Here is a 22827-nt window from a genome sequence, read left to right as displayed (position 1 = left end):
GAGGAAAGTAAAACCATCAGTATAAGTAAAGCTTTAGATAAAAAAAAGGGTTGGCCATAAGGATTCTAAGAATGGCTGGAAAAAATAAAGCAAGAAATTAAAAAAATAACAATCCCAAATTAGAACTCTAAAGAGAAAAAAAGGAAAAATAAATAGCTTGTAGTGGACTCCTTGAATAACAAGCTGAAACAATAAGAAGTCAATGTCTCCAGGGTGACAAGAAGAAATATTAGAACAAAATAAGAAAGACTGGAAAAAAGAAAAATATGAGGTATCAAAAGGAAAACAGTTTAAAAAAAAGATCGTTTAAGAATCATCAGATTTACAGAAAATCATATCAACACGAAATACCTGGATTCTTTCTTTCTTTCAAAAATCTTTACCTTAAATCTTAGAATCAATACTATGTATTAATACCAGACAGAAGAATGGTAAGGGCTAGGCAATGATGAGTAGTCACTCATCAGGCTCTTACAGCAAGGAAGTGTCAGAGGCCAAATATGAACCCAGGACCTCTCATCCCTACATTTGGCTCTCAATCCCCTGAGCCATCTAGCTGCCCACCCCCAGATATTATATTTCAAGAAATTTCCCTAGATCTAACATAAATGGAAGGCAAAGTAAGGAAAGAAAGAATTATATATATATAAAAAAACTATACTGGAATAGTAAAATCAGAATCTTAAGAGCTGCATGGGATCTTGGTACTTATCCAAGTTGATATCAATTTAACTTAGAAAGTCAATGTAATAATTAAATTATGAATCACTTTACAAACCATAAAGTTCTGTCTCTATGCACACATGTGTATATTTACATATATAAATATGTGTATATGTATAGTCTGTATTTATAAAACCATTGCCAAACAACATTAGTATAGTCTATTTATAAAATGCTGGTAAAAGAACTGTGAAGTATTTTTATCACATAAGAATGTTCTTACTCTAACAGTTATTTAGTCATTTTCTCCATTCATTAAGAGAGAATGTTGGGGCAGCTAGCTGTGTGAACCTGGGCAAGTCACTTACCCCCACTGCCTACTCTTTATTGATCTTCTGCCTTTGGAACCAATACTTTGTATTGATTCTAAGATGGAAAGTATGGTTAAAATAAAAAGACAGAATGCAGTTGTAGTAGAAGGGAAAAGATCCACAGATTTGGAGCCAGAAGGGTTGGGTTCAAATTTTGCTTCAGGCACTACCTTCCTGGGGGGATCTTGGGGGCAAAGTCACTTTACTTTCTTCACATGTAAAATGTGAGAGGGCTTGGGTTGGACCAGATTGGTTGAGGAGATGATGGATCCTGCTTGAAGGGGCTCCCAGAGCTGTTAAAACTTTCACTGTGAACCTTTATAGTCTTGGAAATCAGCAAATTCTACAAATCAGGGCTCAACTGATTGCCTGGTGGATTGTCTTTATTTAAGAAAGTGATGGAGGGAATGTTAATAATGAATACAACCCTCTTAGCCCCCCCTCAACATTTACCAGCATACCCCTACCATAAACAATTCCTATAGTATTCTATTTTATAGAAATATATAGCTCTAAATTCTATTGTATATAACTAATATATTTTTAAATTTTATTTAATTAGATGATTTAGAATAATTTCCCATGGTTATAAGACTCATGTTCCTTCCCTCCCCCTTCCTACCCCCCTCCCATATATGATGCATAATTCCACTGGGTTTAACTTGTGCCATTGATCAAGACCCATTTCCTTATTATTAGTATTTGCACTAGGGCGATCTTTTAGAATCTACTTTCCCAGTTCTAGCTCCACTGACCCATGTGATCAAGTGGTTGTTTTTCTTCTGTGTTTCTTTTCCCACAGTTTTTCCTTTGGAAGTGGATAGTATTCTTTCTCATATATCCCTCCAAATAGTTTTGGATCACTGCATTGCTACTAGTAGAGAAGTCCATTACATTTGAATTTACCACAGTGCACCAGTCTTTGTGTACAATGTTTTCCTGGTTCTGCTCCATTCACTCTGCATCAATTCCTAGAGGACATTCCAGTTCACATGGAATTCTTCCAGTTCATGATTCCTTTGAGCACAATAGTAGTCCATCACCAACAGATACCACAATTTGTTCAGCCATTCCCTAATTGAAGGGAATCCCCTCATTTTCCAATTTTTTTGCCACCATAAACTACGCAGCTATGAATATTCTTGTACAAGTCTTTTTCCTTAATTATCTCTTTGGGGTACAAACCCAGCAGTGCTATGGCTGGATCAAAGGGCAGATAGTCTTTTAGCACCCTTTGGGCATAGTTCCAAATTGCCCTCCAGAATGGTTGGATCAATTCACAACTCCACCAGCAATGCATTAATGTCCCAATTTTGCCACATCCCCTCCAGCATTCATTACTTTCCTTTGCTGTCATGTTGACCAATCTGCTAAGTGTGAGGTGGTACCTCAGAGTTGTTTTGATTTGCACCTCTCTGATTACAAGAGATTTAGAACATTTTTTCATGTTCTTATTAATAGTATTGTTTTCTTTCCTGAAAACTGCCTATCCATGTCCCTTGCCCATTTATCAATTGGAGAATGGCTTGATTTTTTGTACAATTGGTTTAGCTCTTTATAAATTTGAGTAATTAGACCTTTGTCAGAGGTTTTTGTTATGAAGATTGTTTCCCAACTTGTTGCTTCCCTTCTAATTTTTACTACATTGGTTTTGTTTGTTCAAAACCTTTTTAATTTAATGCAATCAAAATTATCGATTTTGCATTTTGTAATTTTTTTCTAACTCTTGCTTGGTCTTAAAATCTTTCCTTTCCCAAAGATCTTACAAGTATACTATTTTGTGTTCTGTGTTCACCTAATTTACTTATTGTTTCCTTCTTTATGTTCAAGTCATTCACCCATTCTGAGTTTAACTTGGTATAGGATGTGAGATGTTGATCTAAACCTAATCTCTCCCACACTGTCTTCCAATTTTCCCAGCAATTTTTGTCGAATGGTGGATTTTTGTCCCAAAAGCTGGGATCTTTGGGTTTATCATAGACTGTCTTGCTGAGGTCACTTACCACAAGTCTATTCCACTGATCCTCCCTTCTGTCTCTTAGCCAGTACCAAATTGTTTTGATGACCGCTGCTTTATAGTACAGTTTAAGATCTGGTAATGCTAGGGCACCTTCCTTTGCATTTTTTTCATTATTTCCCTTGATATCCTTGATCTTTTGTTCTTCCAAATAAACTTTGTTGTTTTTTCTAATTCTATAAAAAAGTTCTTTTGATAGTTTGATGGGCAATCAGTTGAGCCCTGATTTGTAGAATTTGCTGATTTCCAAGACTATAAAGGTTCACAGTGAAAGTTTTAACAGCTCTGGGAGCCCCTTCAAGCAGGATCCATCATCTCCTCAAATAAGTAAATTAGTTTGGGTAGGATTGTCATTTTTATTATGTTAGCTCATCCTACCCATGAGCAATTAATGTTTTTCCAATTATTTAGATCTCAACTAATATAATATAAAATAAAGCTCTGAATCCTTTTATATGTAGGTATAATTAATTGTATACTTTAAATCCTATTGTATATAACTAATATAATATGTAATTAAGCTCTGAATTCTTTTATATGTAACTAATATATAATATAATTGTATACTCTATATATGTCTAAATTCTATTGCATATAATATATAATTAAGCTCTAAATTCTTTTATATATAACAAAATATATTATAATTACATAGTATATAATTGTAGCTCTGAATTCTATTAATAGTATATAAGCGCATATTTTTATCAATTTTGCCACCCCTGGCACTTAAAAATTTTGTAGGAAAAAACATTTATTTTCTATGTTACATGACACAGGATTCAGGGGCCTCAAAAAGGAGTTTTTCTCCAAGTCCTTTTTAGAGGAAAATGTTTCAACTACCATCTTAAAGTCTAAGAATCTCTCTTGAATCAAGACAGAAAAGGCACACTTCCATTACTGATCAGTGAATTCAATCATGAATTGACCCCCTGTTCAGTTTTTACCAAAGTCTAGTTGACAGCACAGAGAGAGCACAATGAAGCATCTGCCTCCCTCACCATATGGCTACTCATAGATTTCTGCTTTAACAATCAATATTAACTGATAAAACTATTTTTCATTCACAACTACTATGTGGTACAGGTAACATTTGCAAGAAGAGTGCAAAGGAAAGAACTTGGAAAAAAGATGCTCCAGGCATGGAGTCAAAAAGACCCGAGTTCAAATCTGGCCTCAGACATGTTCCAGCTAGGTGACCCTGGACCATTTAACTCTGTTTGCCTCAATTTCTTCATCTGTAACATGAGCTGGAGAAGGAAATGGCAAACCACTCCAGTGTCTCTGCCAAGAAAACCTTAAATGGAGTTACAAAAAATCAGGCATGACTGAAAAACAATAAAAAAAATGCCTTTTATGTTTCAAACATATAAAGCACAGAAAGTAGATATAGGGTAATCGTGAAAGGGAAAGTACTAGTGGCGTGGGGCAAGAGGAACTGCCCATTTCCCATCTCTTTCACTTTTTAGATTCCCTAATACAAAATCATATTAGATAATTGCTGCTATTAATCATTTTTCAGTTGTGTCAGAATCTTCTTTGTCTCTATTTGTAGTTTTCTTGGCAAAGAAACTGGAGTAGTTTGCCCTTTCCTTTTCCAACTCATTTTATAGATGAGGAAACTGAGGCAAATAGGGTCAAGTGACTTGTTCAGGGTCAAACAGAAAGCTTTCCATTTCCTTCTCCAGTTCATTTTACAGATGAGGAAACAGGCAAACAGGGTCAAGTGACTTGCCTAGGGTCTCACAGTAACAGTCTGAAGTAACATTTGAACTCAAGTCCTCCCAACTCCAGGACTAATGCTCTCTATTCACTGCCACCTTGCTGCCGATATTTTAGTTTAAAGCCCATTCATTAATCATGAATTTTGAAACAACTGCTTTTCTCCCTTACCAATGGCCCAATTACTTTGTGTAAGAAAAAACGGGGACTCCTGTTCTTCCTCATGTTAGAATGAGGATGGCCAACCACAAAGATGAGAAGACCTTGATGGATCACATCAGACAAAGATGTCTTTAATGACATGGAGTCAATGGAGTTCTTGGGGGTCTTGTTTGACCAGGTAGAAAGAAAGATCCTTAGAACAAGGGTTCTTAACCTGGGGTCTGTGGTTCGATTTCAAAAGGTCCTTGGACTGAGGAAGGGGAAATGTTTATCTTTGTTTTCACTAATATCTAACTGAAATTGAAATTACAAATGATGTAATACATCATGGTACCATGAGCAGCACCTGTGACTCTTGCCATCAAAAGAAATCATCTGTTTTCAAATCCCTTCTGCGTTTGTTGTATCTTGAAGTACGATTTGGGCTCAACACTACTTCAAAATCACCAGCCTCAGTTTTCCTGTCCGTAGTTTGCATTTCAATATAATTGGTTTCCTTTACAATCCTATGGATTTAATTTTATCCACTTACATTATTCTGAGGAGAGCTTTGCCAGACTATCAAAGGGATCTGGGACACAGAAAAAGGTGAAAACCCTTCTCTGAGAAGGAATCTTTGACGAAGGATTGAAGAGTTTTAGGAAAACAATTCTCTAGTGCACTCCAGACTTTAGTTACTATTGTATTGAGGCGGTTAGCTCGACTCCAATTCCTTGTTCAGTCTTGACTGTGGGATGTTGTATAGTGTTAGAAAGTAGTATAAAAAGTAACTTCAAAATGGCTTAGTTTTCTTTTCTTTAAAATTGTTTTTCTTTTTATTTCTTTAAAAACCCCTCTACCTTCTCTCCTAGTATCAAATCTGAGACAATAGAGGGGCAAGGGCTATGTCATTGGGGTTACGTGACTTTGTACAGGGTCACCCATCCAGGAACTGTCTGAGGCCAAATTTGAACCCAGGTCCTCCTTCCTCCAGGTCTGGGGGTGCTTTAGCGTTTTCTACCAAATTTTGAATCCTTCTCTAAACAGAATTGGCTTAGAAAGAATTTAATCTAAATTAGCTTATGCCTAACAGAGAGAGTAGTAATTTTATTCTAGATAGGAAAGGTCTCATGGAGAAACAAATACCTGAACTAAGCCTTGAAAGAAATCAAGGGTTCTGAAATGCTGAGTATGAAGGGAAATTCTCCTGTGGTTAAAGTCCCTCCCCTCAAATGAAGTTTAACGAAATGAAAGCTTTTGATTTCAAAAGTAAATTAGGTAACAGCCAGTGAGGTCCCCATTCTGTATGTCCTCTCAGGAAAAGGAGGAACCATCATATGAAGACAGGGAAGGGATTAGAACTTTTTCAGTTCAAGATGATTCACTGTCAAAGAAAGTCTAAGGTCACAAATGAAATATAATGAGTAATGCTGGCAAAACTACCAGTGGACTAACGTTCAGATAAGGTCGCTCCCCGAGAGCCAGGGCTTACTGCTTGATTTACGAGACCACATCTGGGAAAAAAAAAAGGATTCTCACATTTCTGACTTTGATAAAAATCAAGGGAGAAATGTAAAACTGGGGAAGTACAGTCCGGGCTGGGCTTTTCTGTTATGGAATCACTTCCAAGCAGTCCTTACTTGTATCTAAAAACCTCTGGATTTCAAGAACATGCTTTTAGGAACTTTCTTAATTTCTGCATGTCCCTGTTCCGGTCAACATGGAAATTTGCACATAATTAAAAAAAAAAAAGAAGAACCACATGGGACCAGAGGTTGTAAAGGGATAGCCATAAAAAGAATGGCCAGATCCATCAATTTTGCTGTAATTGCTAGATTCAGACACCTCTTGTTTTTCTTACTTCTGTTAGATTGTTGAAAGAATACTTGTTCACAGAGGTAACACCACCTTTCCTCATCTCTTCTCCCCTGCCTCTGTATACATGTACATCCTCAAATTTTTATTTCATATATGAAAAGTGAGGATAAAAATTCCATATAAAGTCACACACTATTCCCCACTACAGCACGAACTGGCAGAAAACAAAGGACAGGATTTGGGGGGGAGGAAGGGAATGGGGAGAGAGACAGAATCAAAACAGGGCTACCCCAGGGAAAGAAGGAGACCTTTTCTTGGAGCAGTACTGTGCTCTAGGAATGCACAATTCCCTTTTTATTATCTACTTGGAAAAATGGGACTTGTGGTAGATATGAAAAATGTATCTGTTGGGTTTTTGCCATTGCTTTTTTTTATTAGAATGTTTTTAGACTTGTACAGTTTTATGGAAGGGAGGAAAATGGGGGAAAAACAGGATCAGGGTGGGGGAAGATAGAAAAAGTGGAGTCTAGTCTTCCAGCATGCTGTGAAATGCTCTTTTAAGAGCAAAGAGAAGGTAAAGCTATGCCATCACACTTCCTGATTGAAGTCAGGCTCACTCAGTTTAACCACTATCTCTCAAGGTTAAGTGGAATGTGGGGAGGAGGCCAGTTCATCTCGCTACTATACTCAATCTTTAAAGCAGGGTTCAGGCTTAAGGAATACTTTTCCAAAGTCACTACTGAGAGTGAGGAATCCCAGAGAACTAAGATGCGAACTTGGGGCTGCTCCCTTCAAGCCCTGTCTGAGATCCAGCACCAGGAGAAAAGGAAGACAACAATCGAAAACTGTAGTGCTAAGGACACTGTAAGAAATCACCCAGATGACATTACACTTATGTGTATTAAATGTGCATGTGAAACCGGCTTTCATCTGGTCTCTACACTGGCCTTGATGAAAAACAGCTGCAGCTTTGGATTATTCTGCTGGGATGGAAGCACATTATTTGGAACCTGATGATACTGGCACATCTTAATGTAATCAAATCAGAGTTTATAAATATGTCTCAACCCAACAGACGAAAGCCATTACTCTCCCACCTCAGAGCTATCAAAGCGCCCAGACTAGGATCAGGTCCTGACTGTCACCTTGAAACAGAGATGGGTGATGCTTCAGTCCTGTCCTTTAAAAGGACACAAGACCCTCCAATATCACACAGGGGTGAAAGGCTGTGGGCAGGACCAGTATTCCCCAGAGTTGTTCCATGTCTCTGCAAAGTCACAGTTTTCTTAAAGGAAAGAAAGGAAAAATCTCTTTTGATCTAGCTTGCTGGGTGCCCTCAAAATATTTTATTATCAATGTGGAAAGATGAGAAATAATAGTCTTCCTTCCTTCTTCCCTTCCTTTCTCTGTCTCTCCTCCCTCCCTTCCTTTCTTCCTCTTTCAAAGTATGGTGATACACATTTATAATTCCATCTACAGGAAGCCAGAGAATCTCCTGAATTAGAGAGCTCTGAACCACCGTGGGCTAAGACAAAAGATCGCAATCCACATCCAGAGGAAGAACTGTGGGAGTAGAAACACAGAAGAAAAACAATTGCTTGATCACAAGGGTCGATGGGGATATAGACTCTAAACATCACTCTAGTGCAAATATCATTAATATGGAAATAGGTCTTGATCAATGACATACGTAAAACCCAGTGGAATTGCTTGTCAGCTACAGAAGGGGATTGGTGGGGGGTGAGGGAAAGAACATGAATCTTGTAACCATGGAAAAATATTCTAAATTAACTAATTAAATAAAATGAAAACAAATGAAAACAAAGAAAAAGCTAAAAAAATAAACTAGACCCTTATAGCTAGGTGGTGGCTAACTTGGAAAAGAATCCACTGAAGATATGTAAGCACCGATACTGAAAGAAGCAAGCAGAATTGGGAGAACAATAAATCCAATATAAATGAAAACAACCCAAAAGGTAGCCATACTCTGATTGACTGTGATGACCAATCTCAGGCTTGAAGATGTGATGATACAACATCCCTCAGTAGAGAGGTGAGGTGACTAGAGACAAAAAAAAATGGGGCATATGCTGCAGTCACTGAAGGGGTGGTTTTGCTTCAATGATTTTCCTCATTAGAAAGGAGTTGGTGTAGGAAAAGTTGAAGGGGAAAATGACTGATTTAAAAATATTTTATTATTTTTAAAGAACAAAATTTTATTTTCTCTTTTGTCCTCCAATGGATTAAAAAGGAAAAACAAAACCTTTTTAACAAATATGCAGCTGAGTAAAGCAAATGCACAAGTCACATAACCCCCACTGCCTACCCCTTACCACTGCTCTGCCTTGGAACCAATTCTTAGTACTGATTCTAAGACAGAAGTTAAAGGTTTAAAAAACAACAATAAGAGAGCAAATGACCACTCTCAATTGGGAAAAAAACCAAGAAAATCAATTTGTTTATGATTCTATTTCTAACCGCACCAACTGCTCAGAGAAGGATGACAGGGATTTCTGAACTACATGGAAAATCCATGGAGGAATTGAGATTATGCCAAATGCCTTTAGTTCTATAGATAAAAGTTTCCAAACTGATGATTCAAAATTGACATACATGCTGTGTTGTGTGTTCCCTTTGGTGTGTCCCATACATCACTCAAAGTCAAAATACAAAGAAACAATAATCACAATGACAGCTAAGATTATAAAGTGCTTTTTGCAAAGATCTTTACAAATACTCTCTCATTTGATTTCCACAACAACCCTGGGAGGCATGAGTCATTATTATCCCCATTTTATGGCTGAGGAGACTGAGGCAGACAGAGGTAACTTGACCAGGACCATACAGCTAGTAAATAGATGAGGCCATATTTGAATTCAGGTCCTCTTGACTCTAGGTCCAGCACTGTGGCACCACCTGGTTGTACAAGTAAAAAATACTTGGCTTCCCCAAAGGAATCCGTCCTAAGAAATCTTTGGACTAGGAGTTTGGGGGCAATAAAGACCACCATCAATCAAGAAAAATAAATTCTGAGAACAGAATGGAAAACCTCTGAAAAATATGAAATCTCTTCGCACTACCTCCTCATTTCTCAACTCTCTATTCCCTCTTCTAGAAAAAAAAAAAGTTCATGAGTCAATTAAGTAATCCTTAAGAGATGCTCTCAGTCCTCCAAGCCTATCGAAATGCATTTTTAAAATGTAGAAGATGTGGATAAAGAAAGGGTGTGCATCTCCTATTAATGAAATGTGAGCTGGGAGTCAGGGAGAGGAAATTCATAGTATTTATGATGGGGCAGAAATCTTTTCTTATATTGTGTTACTGAAAGTTCCAATGCCTGGTTCCATAGGGGAGGTAACAAATGTTTTCTTCCCAAAGCATGTATGTGTAAAGGGATACCCCCACCCCATCCTGTCCCAGCCTGTGATACACTGGTCGTAGATAAAAGAAAATGCATTACCCATAATAAGTCACCAATACATGGTTGGTAGAATTGTGAATGTCTCCAACCACACAGGAAAACAATTTGCAATTAAGTGATGAGTCACTAAAGTGTTCATGCCCTTTAACCAAGCTAAATTTATAAGAAAGTGAGCATATACTGTGAGGGGATAAACGGGGGAAAAGTCCCCTACATGCCACAATCTTCATAGCATCAACCTTTGGAGCAACAAAGAACTAGTACTAAAATGAGCATCCTCCGATTAGGTGATGGTTCCACAAATCGCGGTATAAATGTAATGCAATGCTATTGCAGTGTAAGGAAAAAATGGTCACAAGGAATTCAACGACCCGGTAAGATCCAAATCAAGTGACACAAAGCAAATAGGACCAAGAAAACAATGATTAGAGTAATGTAAATGAAAATAATACCAACAGGCAGCTGAAATCAAATTAACTGCCCTGATCAAATTTGGTTCTGGGGAACAGAAGAGAAAACACATTTTTCCTCTTGGTCAAGGTGGAAGGATTTAGAGAGGAGGCAGAATGTTGCACACATTGTGAGAGATGGCTGAGATGTGGTTGGTTTTACTTAACTGTTTTCCTTTGTTACGAGGGAGGGTTTCATGTGGAGTGTATTGGGAAATGATTGATGTAAATGCACACACTCACATACCCAAAGGATATTAAATTTTTTTTCATGGTACAAAAAAAAGAAAGAAGAAGAAAAGAAAAACCCAGTCCCACTAAAAATCATGGAGGTAGACTGGTATCACATCATTTTATGCAAAGTCACCCAGCTTTCTCCAGGGAGGAGGACACGAGGAGGCATCGACACCATAAGACAACTGCCTGTTTGGGGATCCTTGCTATCTGGGCACCACATACTTCCTTCCAACAGGTCTTGGTGCTCTGCTAGAACCAATCATGTTTTTACTCTTACCAAGTATTGGAGTCGTTGGCGCTCTGTCTCTGGCGTGAATTCTGAAGACATGGGGATGATTTCTCCATTCCTAATGATGATGGCTCTGAAATGGGTAAGAAAACAGAATCAGTTTCCAGGCTGGGTGAAGAGCCTTGGGCTGTCAGGACACACATCTTGTCTCAGACCACCAATGAAGTGAATGAAAAAAACACACAAACAACCACCACACACCAAAACTCGCTAGGAAGCAAATCAGAAAACCCTTATCTGGATTCTTTTCCTTGTAGAATAGCAAAAAAAGTACCCTTCTAGCTCACAAAATTCAGATACTCCCCAAACCCCAAAGAGCTGAGTTTGTCTTTCTTTGCATACTCCCTTGGCCACTTAAGTGCTTAATAAATGTTCATTGACTGACTAACCAGCAAACAACCTCAAATTGCATTAACCTTGAGTAGCTTTGGTTCACAATGCTGCTCTCCTTCCATCTCATCACCCTTTCTGCTATTGTTATGGAATTCAATCAGGGGCAGCAAAATCCAGGAGCTTTGGGTAGTTTTAAGAAACAGAAGAAGCTATGACAGACTGGAGTAATCCAAGCCAGTGAACCCTAGGCAGAGCTGGTGGACATGGATGTTGGCATCTTTGCCCCAACTGATTTCTCCCCCAACACTCTAAATCCTATTCAATTCACTTGGTAAGGCTGCCTGAAATTCTACCAATTAGAGCTTCATTTGGCCTAATCAGGATCTCTTTTAAAAATGCAAATGGCTCTGGGAGGATTGGGGTCTATCTGTCCTTCATATTACTGTGAAAGGGTAAATTAGTTTAATCAGATTGCTTTCTTCCTAACACCTACCTAACTAAGCCAGCTGCTTGGAAGAAAGAAGAATTTTTTGCTGGGGGGCTGGGAGGGAGGTGGTGGTAGAAGAAAGATGGAAGGCAGAGAATTCTGGAACATGAAGTACTTTTGGGTACACAGAGGGGATAGGAAGACAGGGGAAGGAGGTAGTGGTGATCAAAAATAGGTAGGATATCTTGGAACCGTGAATCTGATGTGGCAAGATACTAAATTCAGAGCCTGTCTAGAACTATACCTTGTACTAGATAAAGGAGAATTTCCCCCTATTTTCTCTCACAGAGCCTGCCTGGATGTTTATGTCCTCAAAGTGGAATTCGGACACTATGCCACTAAAACCCTTGGATGACCATCCTACCCAAACTTATCAATTTAGTAAGACTTGGTTTTACACAAACTCAACACATGTGAATTCAGGTATAAGCAATTGGCAATCCAAAGAATAAAGGCAGAAAAATATGTAAAATAAAAATATTTTAATTATTCACTAAATCCACACCATTTTCCCAAGTGGCATAAAGTCTCGCAGCAGTTCTCCTAATCACACTTATTTTCACTCTGAACAGCATTCGTGTGAGCCATTACACTGCTTTGTGCCAAACATTAGCTCCCACATTGGTCTTTGTCTGGAGTTCTCACGTGGAACAAGTCATGTCTGAGTCAAGGCAGGACTTCTTTTTGTTTCACTAATGCTATTTAGTTATTATTAATGGCCCCAAATGGCCCCGCTACAAGAGTAGTGATGCTGGGAGCTCTAATGACCTAAGTCCTAAAGTGCCTGGGTATACTCATATAAGAAACACTTAATAAATAATAGGGTGTTATCACATGCCATTTTTGACTTACATGGAGGGTCTTAGAACATATGGGTTGAGAGGAGGAGAGTCAAGATGGTGGCATAGAGGCAGCAAACTTTCAGACCCCTGAAAACCCTTCCTTGCCAATTGCAAACAAAATGCTCCCAGGGGACTGAAAATCAAACCTAACAACAAGACAGAGCCAAGGAACCCTCCTGCTGGCCTCAACTTAAAAGGTATGCCCGCAAAAGCTGGAATTTGAGAACACTCTGGTTTAAGGGGAAGGCAGAAGGAAGGTCCCAGGAACACTCCCCTCACCTAGAGTACTAAGCTCCTAGCGGCAGCAGGAACCTCTTGGTGGGCAAAGGCACTGGTCTGGAGGGAGTACCTTGTGGGCAAAGCTGTGCCAGGCTCAGAGCATCCAACACAGGCAATGGGGAAGCAGATAGAGGAGAAATACAGAGCTCAGAGTGGAAGGCATAGTTGTAGCAGGGGAGACACTCCATATTGACCCTCCCCCAAGTTTTGGCCTTAGGGCAGCAAGAATTAGAAAGAGAAAGTCCATTTAAAATCACCCTAAACAATATAAAATACTTAGGAATCTATCCGCCAAGAAAAATACAGGAACTATATGAACACAACAACAAAACACTCTCCACATAATTAAAATTAGATCTAAACAATTGGAAAAACATTGATTGCTCATGGGTGGGACGAGCTAACATAATAAAAATGACCATCCTACCCAAACTTATCAATTTAGTGCCATACCCATTGAACTACCAAAAAACTTTTTTTACTGAATTAGATAAAACCATATCAAAGTTCATTTGGAAGAACAAAAGATCAAGGATATCCAGGGAAATCATGAAAAAAACTGTGAAAGAAGGAGGCCTTGCTGTCCCAGACCTCAAACTGTACTTATAAAGCAGTGATCATCAAAACAATTTGGTACTGGCTAAGAGACAGAAAGGAGGATCAGTGGAACAGACTTGGGGTAAGTGACCTCAACAAGACAGCCTATGGCAAGCCCAAAGATCCCAGCTTTTGGGACCAAAACCCACTATTTGATAAAAACTACTGGGAAAATTGGAAGATAGTATGGGAGAGATTAGGTTTGGATCAACATCTCATACCCTACACCAAGATAAAACTCAGAATGGGCGAATGACCTGAATATAAAATAAAGAAGGAAACTATAAGCAAATTAGGTGAATACAGAATAGTACACATGTCAGATTTTTGGGAAAGGAAAGACTTTAAAACCAAGCAAGAGCTAGGGAAAAAAAATCACAAAATGTAAAACCAATAATTTTGATTACATCAAATTAAAGAGGTTTTGTACAAACAAAACTAATGCATCCAAAATTAGAAGGGAAGTAACAAATTGGGAAACAATCTTCATCACAAAAACCTCTGACAAAGGTCTAATTACTCAAATTTATAAAAAGCTAAACCAAGTGTACAACAAAATCAAGCCATTCTCCAATTGATAAATGGGCAAGGGTCATGAATAGGCAATTTTCAGTCAAAGAAATCAAAACTATTAATAAACACATGAAAAAGTGTTTTAAATCTCTTATAATCAGAGAAATGCAAATCAAAACAACTCTGAGGTATCACCTCACAGCTAGCAGATTGGCTAACATGACAGCAAATGAAAGTAATGAATGCTGGAGAGGATGTGGCAAAGTTGGGACATTAATGCATTGCTGGTGGAGTTGTGAATTGATCCAACCATTCTGGAAAGCAATTTGGAACTATGCCCAAAGAGTGCTAAAAGACTGTCTGCCCTTTGATCCAGCCATAGCACTGCTGGGTTTGTACCCCAAAGAGATAATAAGGAAAAGGATATGTACAAAAATATTCATAGCTGTGTTCTTTGTGATGGTAAAAAATTGGGAAATAAGGGTATGTCCTTCAATTGGGGAATGGCTGAACAAATTGTGGTATATGTTGGTATTGGAATACTATTGTGCTCAAAGGAATAATAAAGTGGAGGAATTTCATGGGGACTGGAAGGACCTCCAGGAATTGATGCAGAGTGAAAGGAGCAGAACCAGGAGAACATTGTATATAGAGACCAGTACACTGTGGGACAATTGAATGTAATGAACTTCCCCATTTATGGTAATGCAGTGATCCTAAGCAATTTGGAGGCATCTATGAGAAAAAACATTATCCACATTCAGAGGAAAAATTGTGAGAGTAGAAACACAGAAGAAAAACAACTGCTTGAATACATGGGTCAAGGGGATATGACTGGGGATATAGACTCTAAATGAATATCCTAGTGTAAACAACAACATGGAAATAGGTTCTGATCAAGGACACATGTAATATGCAATGAAACTGCAAGGTCCAGCTGTGGAAAGGGTGGGACCAGGGGAGGGAGGGAAATAATGTGATTCTTGTAACCAAGAATTCTTGTAATCAATGTTCTAAATTGACTAAACAAATTAATTAAAAAAAATAGAACATATGGGTTGCATAAAACAAGGTCCTTTTATATTCACTGTGGCAAAGAGATGATTGGAGGACTGTGAACTCTGGCAAGTCTTAGCAAATTTGAGAATGCTTCAAGTTTTGGGCTTGTAACCATTGTGTCTATCTGTTGTCCAAGGACCAATCTGCCCATGTCTAGGAAGGTTCATCATTAAGTTGGCCACAGAGTGATGAATTTGTAAATCTTGGCAAAATTTCTGTCCCTGGAGGTGGGGGAAGACTTTACAATCTGTATCCATGAAGGGAGTGTCTCCATTAATTAAATCACAAACAGATCCCTAATTCAGCTGACACTAGGAGCCAAACAGACTGTTAAACTATCAGATGTCCACGTTCCACAGAGGAAGGCAATGCTTGTGGCAGCAAGCAAGGGGGTGAAGAGATGGTTCGAGTCCCTCAGAAATACTGGGATGCTGGGAGGTGGTCTTCACCAATAAGACACCAGCAGGTCTACCAGGTTCTGAGATAAATTTAGTGTTACTATTATTGTTGTCACTTCCCCCCCCTAGACCTGCTATCACCTTGATATCTTCTCTCTTAAACCAACTAATCTATAACTTATCTAATAACAACTAATAAAGCTCATAATGGGAAATTAATTCTATAATCTATTGGATAACTTCCCATGAGGGTTGGAGGAGATACATGAGGAAATGTAGGCCATGTCAAAACAAAAGATATCAATAAAACATTATTATTGTTGTTTATTAAAGTGTTGCCTTGTGTGCTGAGAAGTTGCATGACTTATGTGCCCATTAGGTACCCACACAGTTAATATGTATTAGAGGAGGGGCTTGAACCGAGATCTTTTTGATTCTAAGCCTATATCTACTCACTACGCCAAACTGCTCCCCTTTTTATAGATGAAGAAAATGGGGCTCAAGGAGATTGAGGGACTTGTACAAGGCTATCTGCTTTATTCTGGAGAAGGAAATGGCAAACCACTCCAGCATCTTTGTCTAGAAAACTCCATAAAATCACAGCTTTGCTTTGGTCCACAGGGTCATGAAGAGTTGGACACAAATGGAAGAGGGGCAATGAGGGGTGGAAGAAGGGGAGCATGCTCTTATTGGGGGTAAGCAGTTGCTGAATCTTCTTCCTCTCTTCCTGCATTCTGGGTAGTCCTGAATCATAAGAGTCCAACAAAAATACCCTCCAAATTTGTTCTTGGCAAAGGTCCTAGACACGGGGGAATGGGCTGTAACTCTCAGCCCTTAGAGCTTTGGTATACTCCATTGCCAACTGAATGCTTCCACTCTACAGTAAAGCTGATGCCTATGTCAGTTATGGGCTTGAATAAATAGGCTCCTCTCACCACAGCACCAGCCTGTGAGCTGGGCTCTTCCAGTGGCATCCCATCTTGAATAGCTCCCAGACCTCTTATTCCTGAGTGAGTGCCAAGTTTCCTGGGTAAGGGTGTCCAGACAGCTTGAATTCTTTGGCACATACCACTCAGAAATTGGAGATGGCCATGCATCTTTCCCACCTCTGACCTCAAGTGACCAGCAGAACCCTGAAGAATGAAGGGGTTATCTACTACTACTGTGGCTTAACCTTTGTCTTAGAGAAGTAGTCATGGTTCATATCCTGGCTTTGCCATTTACTTGTTACATGTGCTGTGAATTTGGGAAACTCATTTAATCTCTCTTGGTCTTATTTCTTCTCAGCTTTAAAGATGTTGGGCTAGATAAATGGTGTCAAGCTGAAATAGAAATAGATTCCTACGGTCCTCTTATTGACTTAAAAAAAACCCCACAAATAAGTATTTAAAAATTGTATCTGTACAATATTTTCAATTATTTTGTTAAATATTTCCCAGGTACATTTTAATATGGTTCAGGCAGCACTCCCATGAGTTTTCTGGGTCCATGTGACCTGCAAGTTCGACACTCCTTTGGCCAGGGGTGTGCTGGAGCCAGCTCCAACCAGTTTTTCAGGCAGATTGCTAAATTTTCAGTGTGAACATTTATATATCTGAAAGGGGAAAATGCTATAAATCAGGATTTCATGTACTGTTTTGTTGACTGTCTAGATTTAAGAAAGTGATGGAGAAAATGCTATGCATTATTTTATTTTTATTGATTATTTTAATATATTTTCATTTTAATTGTTTTTTTACCTTTAACATATTTATATTTTGATTTAATTCAATTTAATTTTACATATTAAACTTAAAAGAGTATGAGTATACATTTATTTCTTCTATTCTCTGCAGCCCATTGTTAAAAGATAAAACCAGATTAGGGGCAGCTAGGTAGCACAATAGATAGAGCACCAGGCCAGGAGTTGGGAGGACCTGGGTTCAAATCTGACTTTGTTTGCTTTCTAGCTGAGTGACCCCGGCCAAGTCACTTAACCTTGATTCCAGCTCATTGTTGGTCTTTTGCTAATACAAACAAACAGATTTAATCAGTCAACTGCTAATTCTAAGAAAGCGAATTGGTAATCATTTCTACTATTTTATGCTTATTTTATTGTATTTTGATATTTCTGTATTACAAAAATGTAAAAAAATCAAAGTTGTATTTAAGTCAAATACAAATGAACTATTTGTGTAGGCTGTTTTACAAAAAATGTAACAGTTTGGCAGGATTTCTTGCAGATTTCTTAAAATTTATGATTTTTAAAAAATGGAAGAGGTGGATGGGATGTGATACTACTTAAAGTTTAGAAGCAATTGTGCTAGTTGCCTACCAAAGACATCTGGGTAGAAAACACTGAAGATTCATTATTGTTTTCCACTAAATAAAGACTTCCTTGGATGTCCCTAGGCCTATAGCAAAGGAAATACAAAATAAAATGATCATTGTTTTAGTAGAGAATGTGCCAGGAGGTTGGGATATGTTGGTAGTTCTTCCAGAACCAAGTAAGCACTCTTAGCAACTGGCAAAAGACATAGAAAAGAAGGGATCTCAGTTTCAGGAGGCACACAGGGTAAGAGGGCCGCTTCAGTGACTTGTAAAAAATTCTGTTCTACTGTATTTCTCCCAGAACTAATGTGTGGAATGTAAGTTTCAATAATAATTTCTTTCATCAAAATATAGAATAAAGGATAAGAAAAAATAGCTTTTTTGGAACTGATTCTGACTGGTAGGGGAAAATGAGCTAAAAATAAAATGATGGGAACCTTGGGAAGATATGGAGACATCGTCTTGGAACCTTTGACAAATAAGGAGGAGAATTTTAGGCATATTCTGATGTATATTCTAGATTTGGGGTGAACGTATTATACAAATTCTAGATTTTTGGCAAATGGATTCTGTATATCCTAGATTTTGAACAAATTTTCAAGAATTTAGGAGAAAGGATAGAGAAAATATAATAACCTAGCTTTCTATATAAAGGGGTATTATCTCAAGGGAAATAGGATATTTTAAAAAATGAAACTGGTGATACATGAAAAAACTCCAAGAAAAGGAAGAGTTAAAAAAAGGGACCCATTAGTCACATAAGAAGAATCAGAGAAAGGCAAAAGTGGAAATTATCTAGTTTTGTTTATCTAAAGTTTAGACTTTAGCGGTTCGGTTCTCAACCTCTCAATTTGTAGCAATGAGAATACATAATGCATATCAGGTATTTACATTCTGAATCATAACCGTAGCAAAATTACAGTTTTGAAGTAGCCACCAAAATAAGTTTTTGGTTTGGGGTCACTGCAACATGAGGAACTGTAGTGCGGGGTCACAGCATTAGAAAGGTTGAGAACCACTGGACTATACTATCTCCATCTTTAAGTTCCTCAGAAAATTCTCATGCTTCCTAGAAGCTGTTTTTGTCTGGCATAATATATCATATATTCAAAGTATGAACCACAAAGACAGCACACTTAAGGGGTCATCTGGCTGCAGACTGAAAATCCATTACTTCTCCAGATAGCTCATTCTGCTTTTTTTTTTTTACAGTTCCAATTCTTGGGAAGTTTCTCCTATTGCTGATTTAAAATTTCCCTACCCCTTTGGAATATCTATCCATTGATCATAGAATTCTGTACTTTATAAAGGTAGGCAGAAAAAGTCTACACTCCATTCCACACAATGATACTGCAACTATTTGATGACTTCAAGAAGGTTCTCCCCAAGTCCTCTCATCTACATTTCCTACAAGCAGACTTTCCTGACACTGTTTTGAGTTATCTTCACCACTTTAGTTACTCTAATCTGGTTATACTTCATCCTATCAATGTCTCTTCAAAGACATGTTATTCCAAACCTGCTACTCTACTTAAGATGTGATCTGACAAACAGCAGAATACAGTGAGAGTACCACTTTCCCAATGGCATTGGGCACTATTTCTAGGCCAGACCTCCATGGAAGGAGCAACACATACTCTGCAGTAAGTAGCCAGGTTAATTTTTTCCTAAAAAGTCAATGAAATTATCCTCAAGACTTAACTGGTCCAAGAGACCAAGTGAGGTAACTTTCCAATAAGCTATGGCAGAAAAAAAAAAAAGCCCAGGACAGGAGGAACCAAACCTTAGGCTTGATGGACTCCAGAATTGTGCCCAATTCAATCCTGCATCTGTCCTGAACACCATTTCCATTTTATTGGTAAATAAACTTCTGTTAAATGTTTCATGGTCTAAGAGTCATTAAACAATGACGAGCCTGATCTGAACTGGAAGAAGAATCTACAATTTCTTGGGTATGGAGAATTCTCATTCTAGAAACTTCCTTCACTAATGCTGATTGGCAACTAATCTGTAACATAGTCTTTTTTTTTCTTTTATCTTCTGTCTTAGAATGCATAACAAGTATTGATTCCAAGGCAGAAGAGCAGTAGGCTAGGCAAGCAAAAGCAAGACAACTGGGGTTAAATAACTTCCCAGAGCTAGGAAGTGTCTGAATCTAAACCCAGGTCTTCCCGACTAGCCCTGGCTCTCTAGGCACTAAACCACTTACCTGCTCCCCACCACCTTTAGATTTTTAAAAGTTTATTTTTTCCTAGCATATTATATTCAACTAGCAAAATTTTTTTTCTAGTAAAATATTTAAATCTTTAATGGATTGTAAACCAGAATATCCCAGATTCTAGACCTGATTCTGTGAGTAACCAGTTGTGAAGACTTTAGGTAAATCACTTTTTTGAGGAGGGGGGCACTAGTTTGCTCCAATGATGGACTAGGTGATGACTACGATTCAGTGACCCTAGGAATCAGGATATGGGTATATTCAGGAGACTGGATAGACTATAGTCATTAAGAAGAACTGAGGAAAAGCTCTCCACTAGATGATTTCAATTGCTTTCTATTTGGCTTCCTTGCCTTAAGCTCCTCCCCAATCCAAATGATCATATACATAGCTGTCAAGGTAATTTTCCTAATTGTGAGTATGATCTGCACATCCTCCTCCATACCCACTCAAGGAGCTCCCAATAGCTCCCTACCACAAGGCTCAAATATAAAATCCGCTGTTGATCTTTAAAGTTCCTTATGGAGGCAGCTAGGTGGCTTAATGGATTGGGAGGGCCTGACATGGAAAAAAATCTGGCTTCAGACACTTTCCAGCTATATTACTGGGTAAGTCACTGAATTCCCATTGCCTAGCCTTTCCTGCTTTTTTGCCTTGGAACCAATACTTAATATTGATTCTAAGAGAGAAGGTAAGGTTAAAAAAAAGTCCTTTACATCCTGGTTCTTTGCTATTTTTCTAGTATTCATATATCACTCTGTGATCCGCCATATTGGTCTATTGCCTATTCCACATACAAAACACTATTTTCCTATCTCTCTGCCTTTGCATTTGCAGTTTCCCAAGTATGAAATGTTCTTCCTTTATATCACTCTCCTGGTCACCTTCAAGACTTGGTTCAAATACCATTCTAAATATAAATCCTTTCCTGAAGGAAGGAAACTAGCATTTATTAAGTGCCAGACACTGTTAAGTATTTCATCTCCTTCAGTCCTCCCAAGTGGTGCTATTATTATCCCCATTTTTACAGGTGAGTCAAAATCTGAAGAGAATTGACCAGGGTTGTACAGTGACTGTCTAAGGCCATATTTGAAGTGGGGTCTTCTTGACTCCAGGCTCAGTGTTCAATCCATTGTACTACTTAGATGCCTGTGAAATCCATGGCAGGAGTTGTTTCCCTTCCATAACTATCTTTTACTTATTTTGGATGTACACGTTGTTTTCTCCATTAAAATGTGAGCTTCTTAAAGCCAGGGACCTTCTCTTTTGTCTTCATCCCCCTAGCACTTAGCAAGAAGTCTGACACAAAGTAGATAAATACTTGATGACTGATTCATTAATTAGGCATGAGAAATTAAAGACAGACTACAGACTTTTAATACCCCCAGTGCAAAGAGACCCTATGGGCAAACTCTGGTGATTAGATGGATAGTTCCCAAAATGGAGCATCTCCTAAGATGATGAGAGTTAGACCCTACAGCTTTATCATGTATATACTGATTGTTTTAGTTGTGTCTGACTCTTTATGATTCCAATCTTCTTGACCCCACACATCTGGCACTGTTACCTACCAGCACACAGCATTCCTGGAAAAGTTTTGCTCTGCTCAAGACAATATTCATTCAACAAAATTTCCGAGCTCCTACCATATTTGAAAGGCATGGCGAGGGCTAAAGAGATGCATACAATTTTCTCTCTAGTGTGGAAGCACACCAAAAGCCCACTCAGGCTCCTTTTTTAGGTTGTATATGACAATGTTAGGGCAGCACTTGAGTTTAAAGTCTCTGATCTTCTCTGAATGAAGAATAAGATCAGTATTTACTGAAATAACAACAAATGGTATCTAACACTGAAATCTTTTTATAATATTCCTATAAAAAAATCTAGCCAGCTTCTAAAGACTGTGAGATCTGATCAGCCCAGGAAGGACTCTTTCCTGAATCTAAGCAGGCTAAAAGGAGGAATGACTTTGATTAATTCATTTAATAAAGTAAGTCAGTTCAGCAATAAGGAAAGACACATTCCCAAAAATCATTGTGCTATGCAAAATCACACAATAAAAACTTCAGAGTTTCTGGGGTCAAGGGAACAACACTTCTAGTCATTAATGGTTCTTTTATTTTTACAGTTTTTTTGCTGACAGTCCAAAATGGGTATTTCATTATGCCCACTTTCTTGTTTCTTTCCAAAGGCTTTACATTTTTACATTTACATTTCTTTTCTATATTTAAAACTTTCCTTTTGTACACATAGCCCTGAATACATCACACCATTTGAATACATCATACTGTAATGCTACACTTCCATCTTAGAGTCAATACTGTCTATAGGTTCCAAGGCAGAAGGGAGGTAAGGATGAGGCAACAGAGGTTAAGAGACTTGCCCAGGGTCATTCAGCTAGGAAGCATCTGAACCCAACTCCCCTGCATTTTTAGATCAGGAGGATTAGATGTGTTGGGGATGCTGAATGAGTGCTCTTTAAAAAATATACATGGAAAATACATAAATTTGAAAGAAAAGCAAACCATAATCTTGCAGGATAACACATGGTGAATGGAGATAGGTGGAAGATGTGTGAGTAGTAGGGGTGTGTGTAAGCATGTGTTTTCTATATTCTTACTTGGCTCAGTCTAGCTGAGGGCATAGTTTTCTATGTACACCCA

General features: G+C 38.2%; 1 protein-coding gene across 2 annotated transcripts in view; it reads right to left on the bottom strand.

The window, feature by feature from the left end:
• The window catches only part of PPM1H (protein phosphatase, Mg2+/Mn2+ dependent 1H), a 345181-nt gene that overhangs the window by 90935 nt on the left and 231419 nt on the right, over positions 1-22827 (bottom strand). For both annotated transcript variants that reach the window (XM_056797680.1, XM_016425600.2), the window contains exon 5: positions 11117-11201. In XM_056797680.1, the coding sequence (XP_056653658.1) occupies positions 11117-11201 (85 nt within the window). The remainder of the gene's footprint in view (positions 1-11116; positions 11202-22827) is intronic.

The sequence above is a fragment of the Monodelphis domestica genome, chromosome 5, assembly GCF_027887165.1.
Source record: "Monodelphis domestica isolate mMonDom1 chromosome 5, mMonDom1.pri, whole genome shotgun sequence".
In the NCBI taxonomy this organism is placed as follows: domain Eukaryota; kingdom Metazoa; phylum Chordata; class Mammalia; order Didelphimorphia; family Didelphidae; genus Monodelphis; species Monodelphis domestica.
The sequence above is the reverse complement of the archived record's forward strand: the minus strand, read 5'-3'. Positions and strand labels throughout refer to the sequence as shown.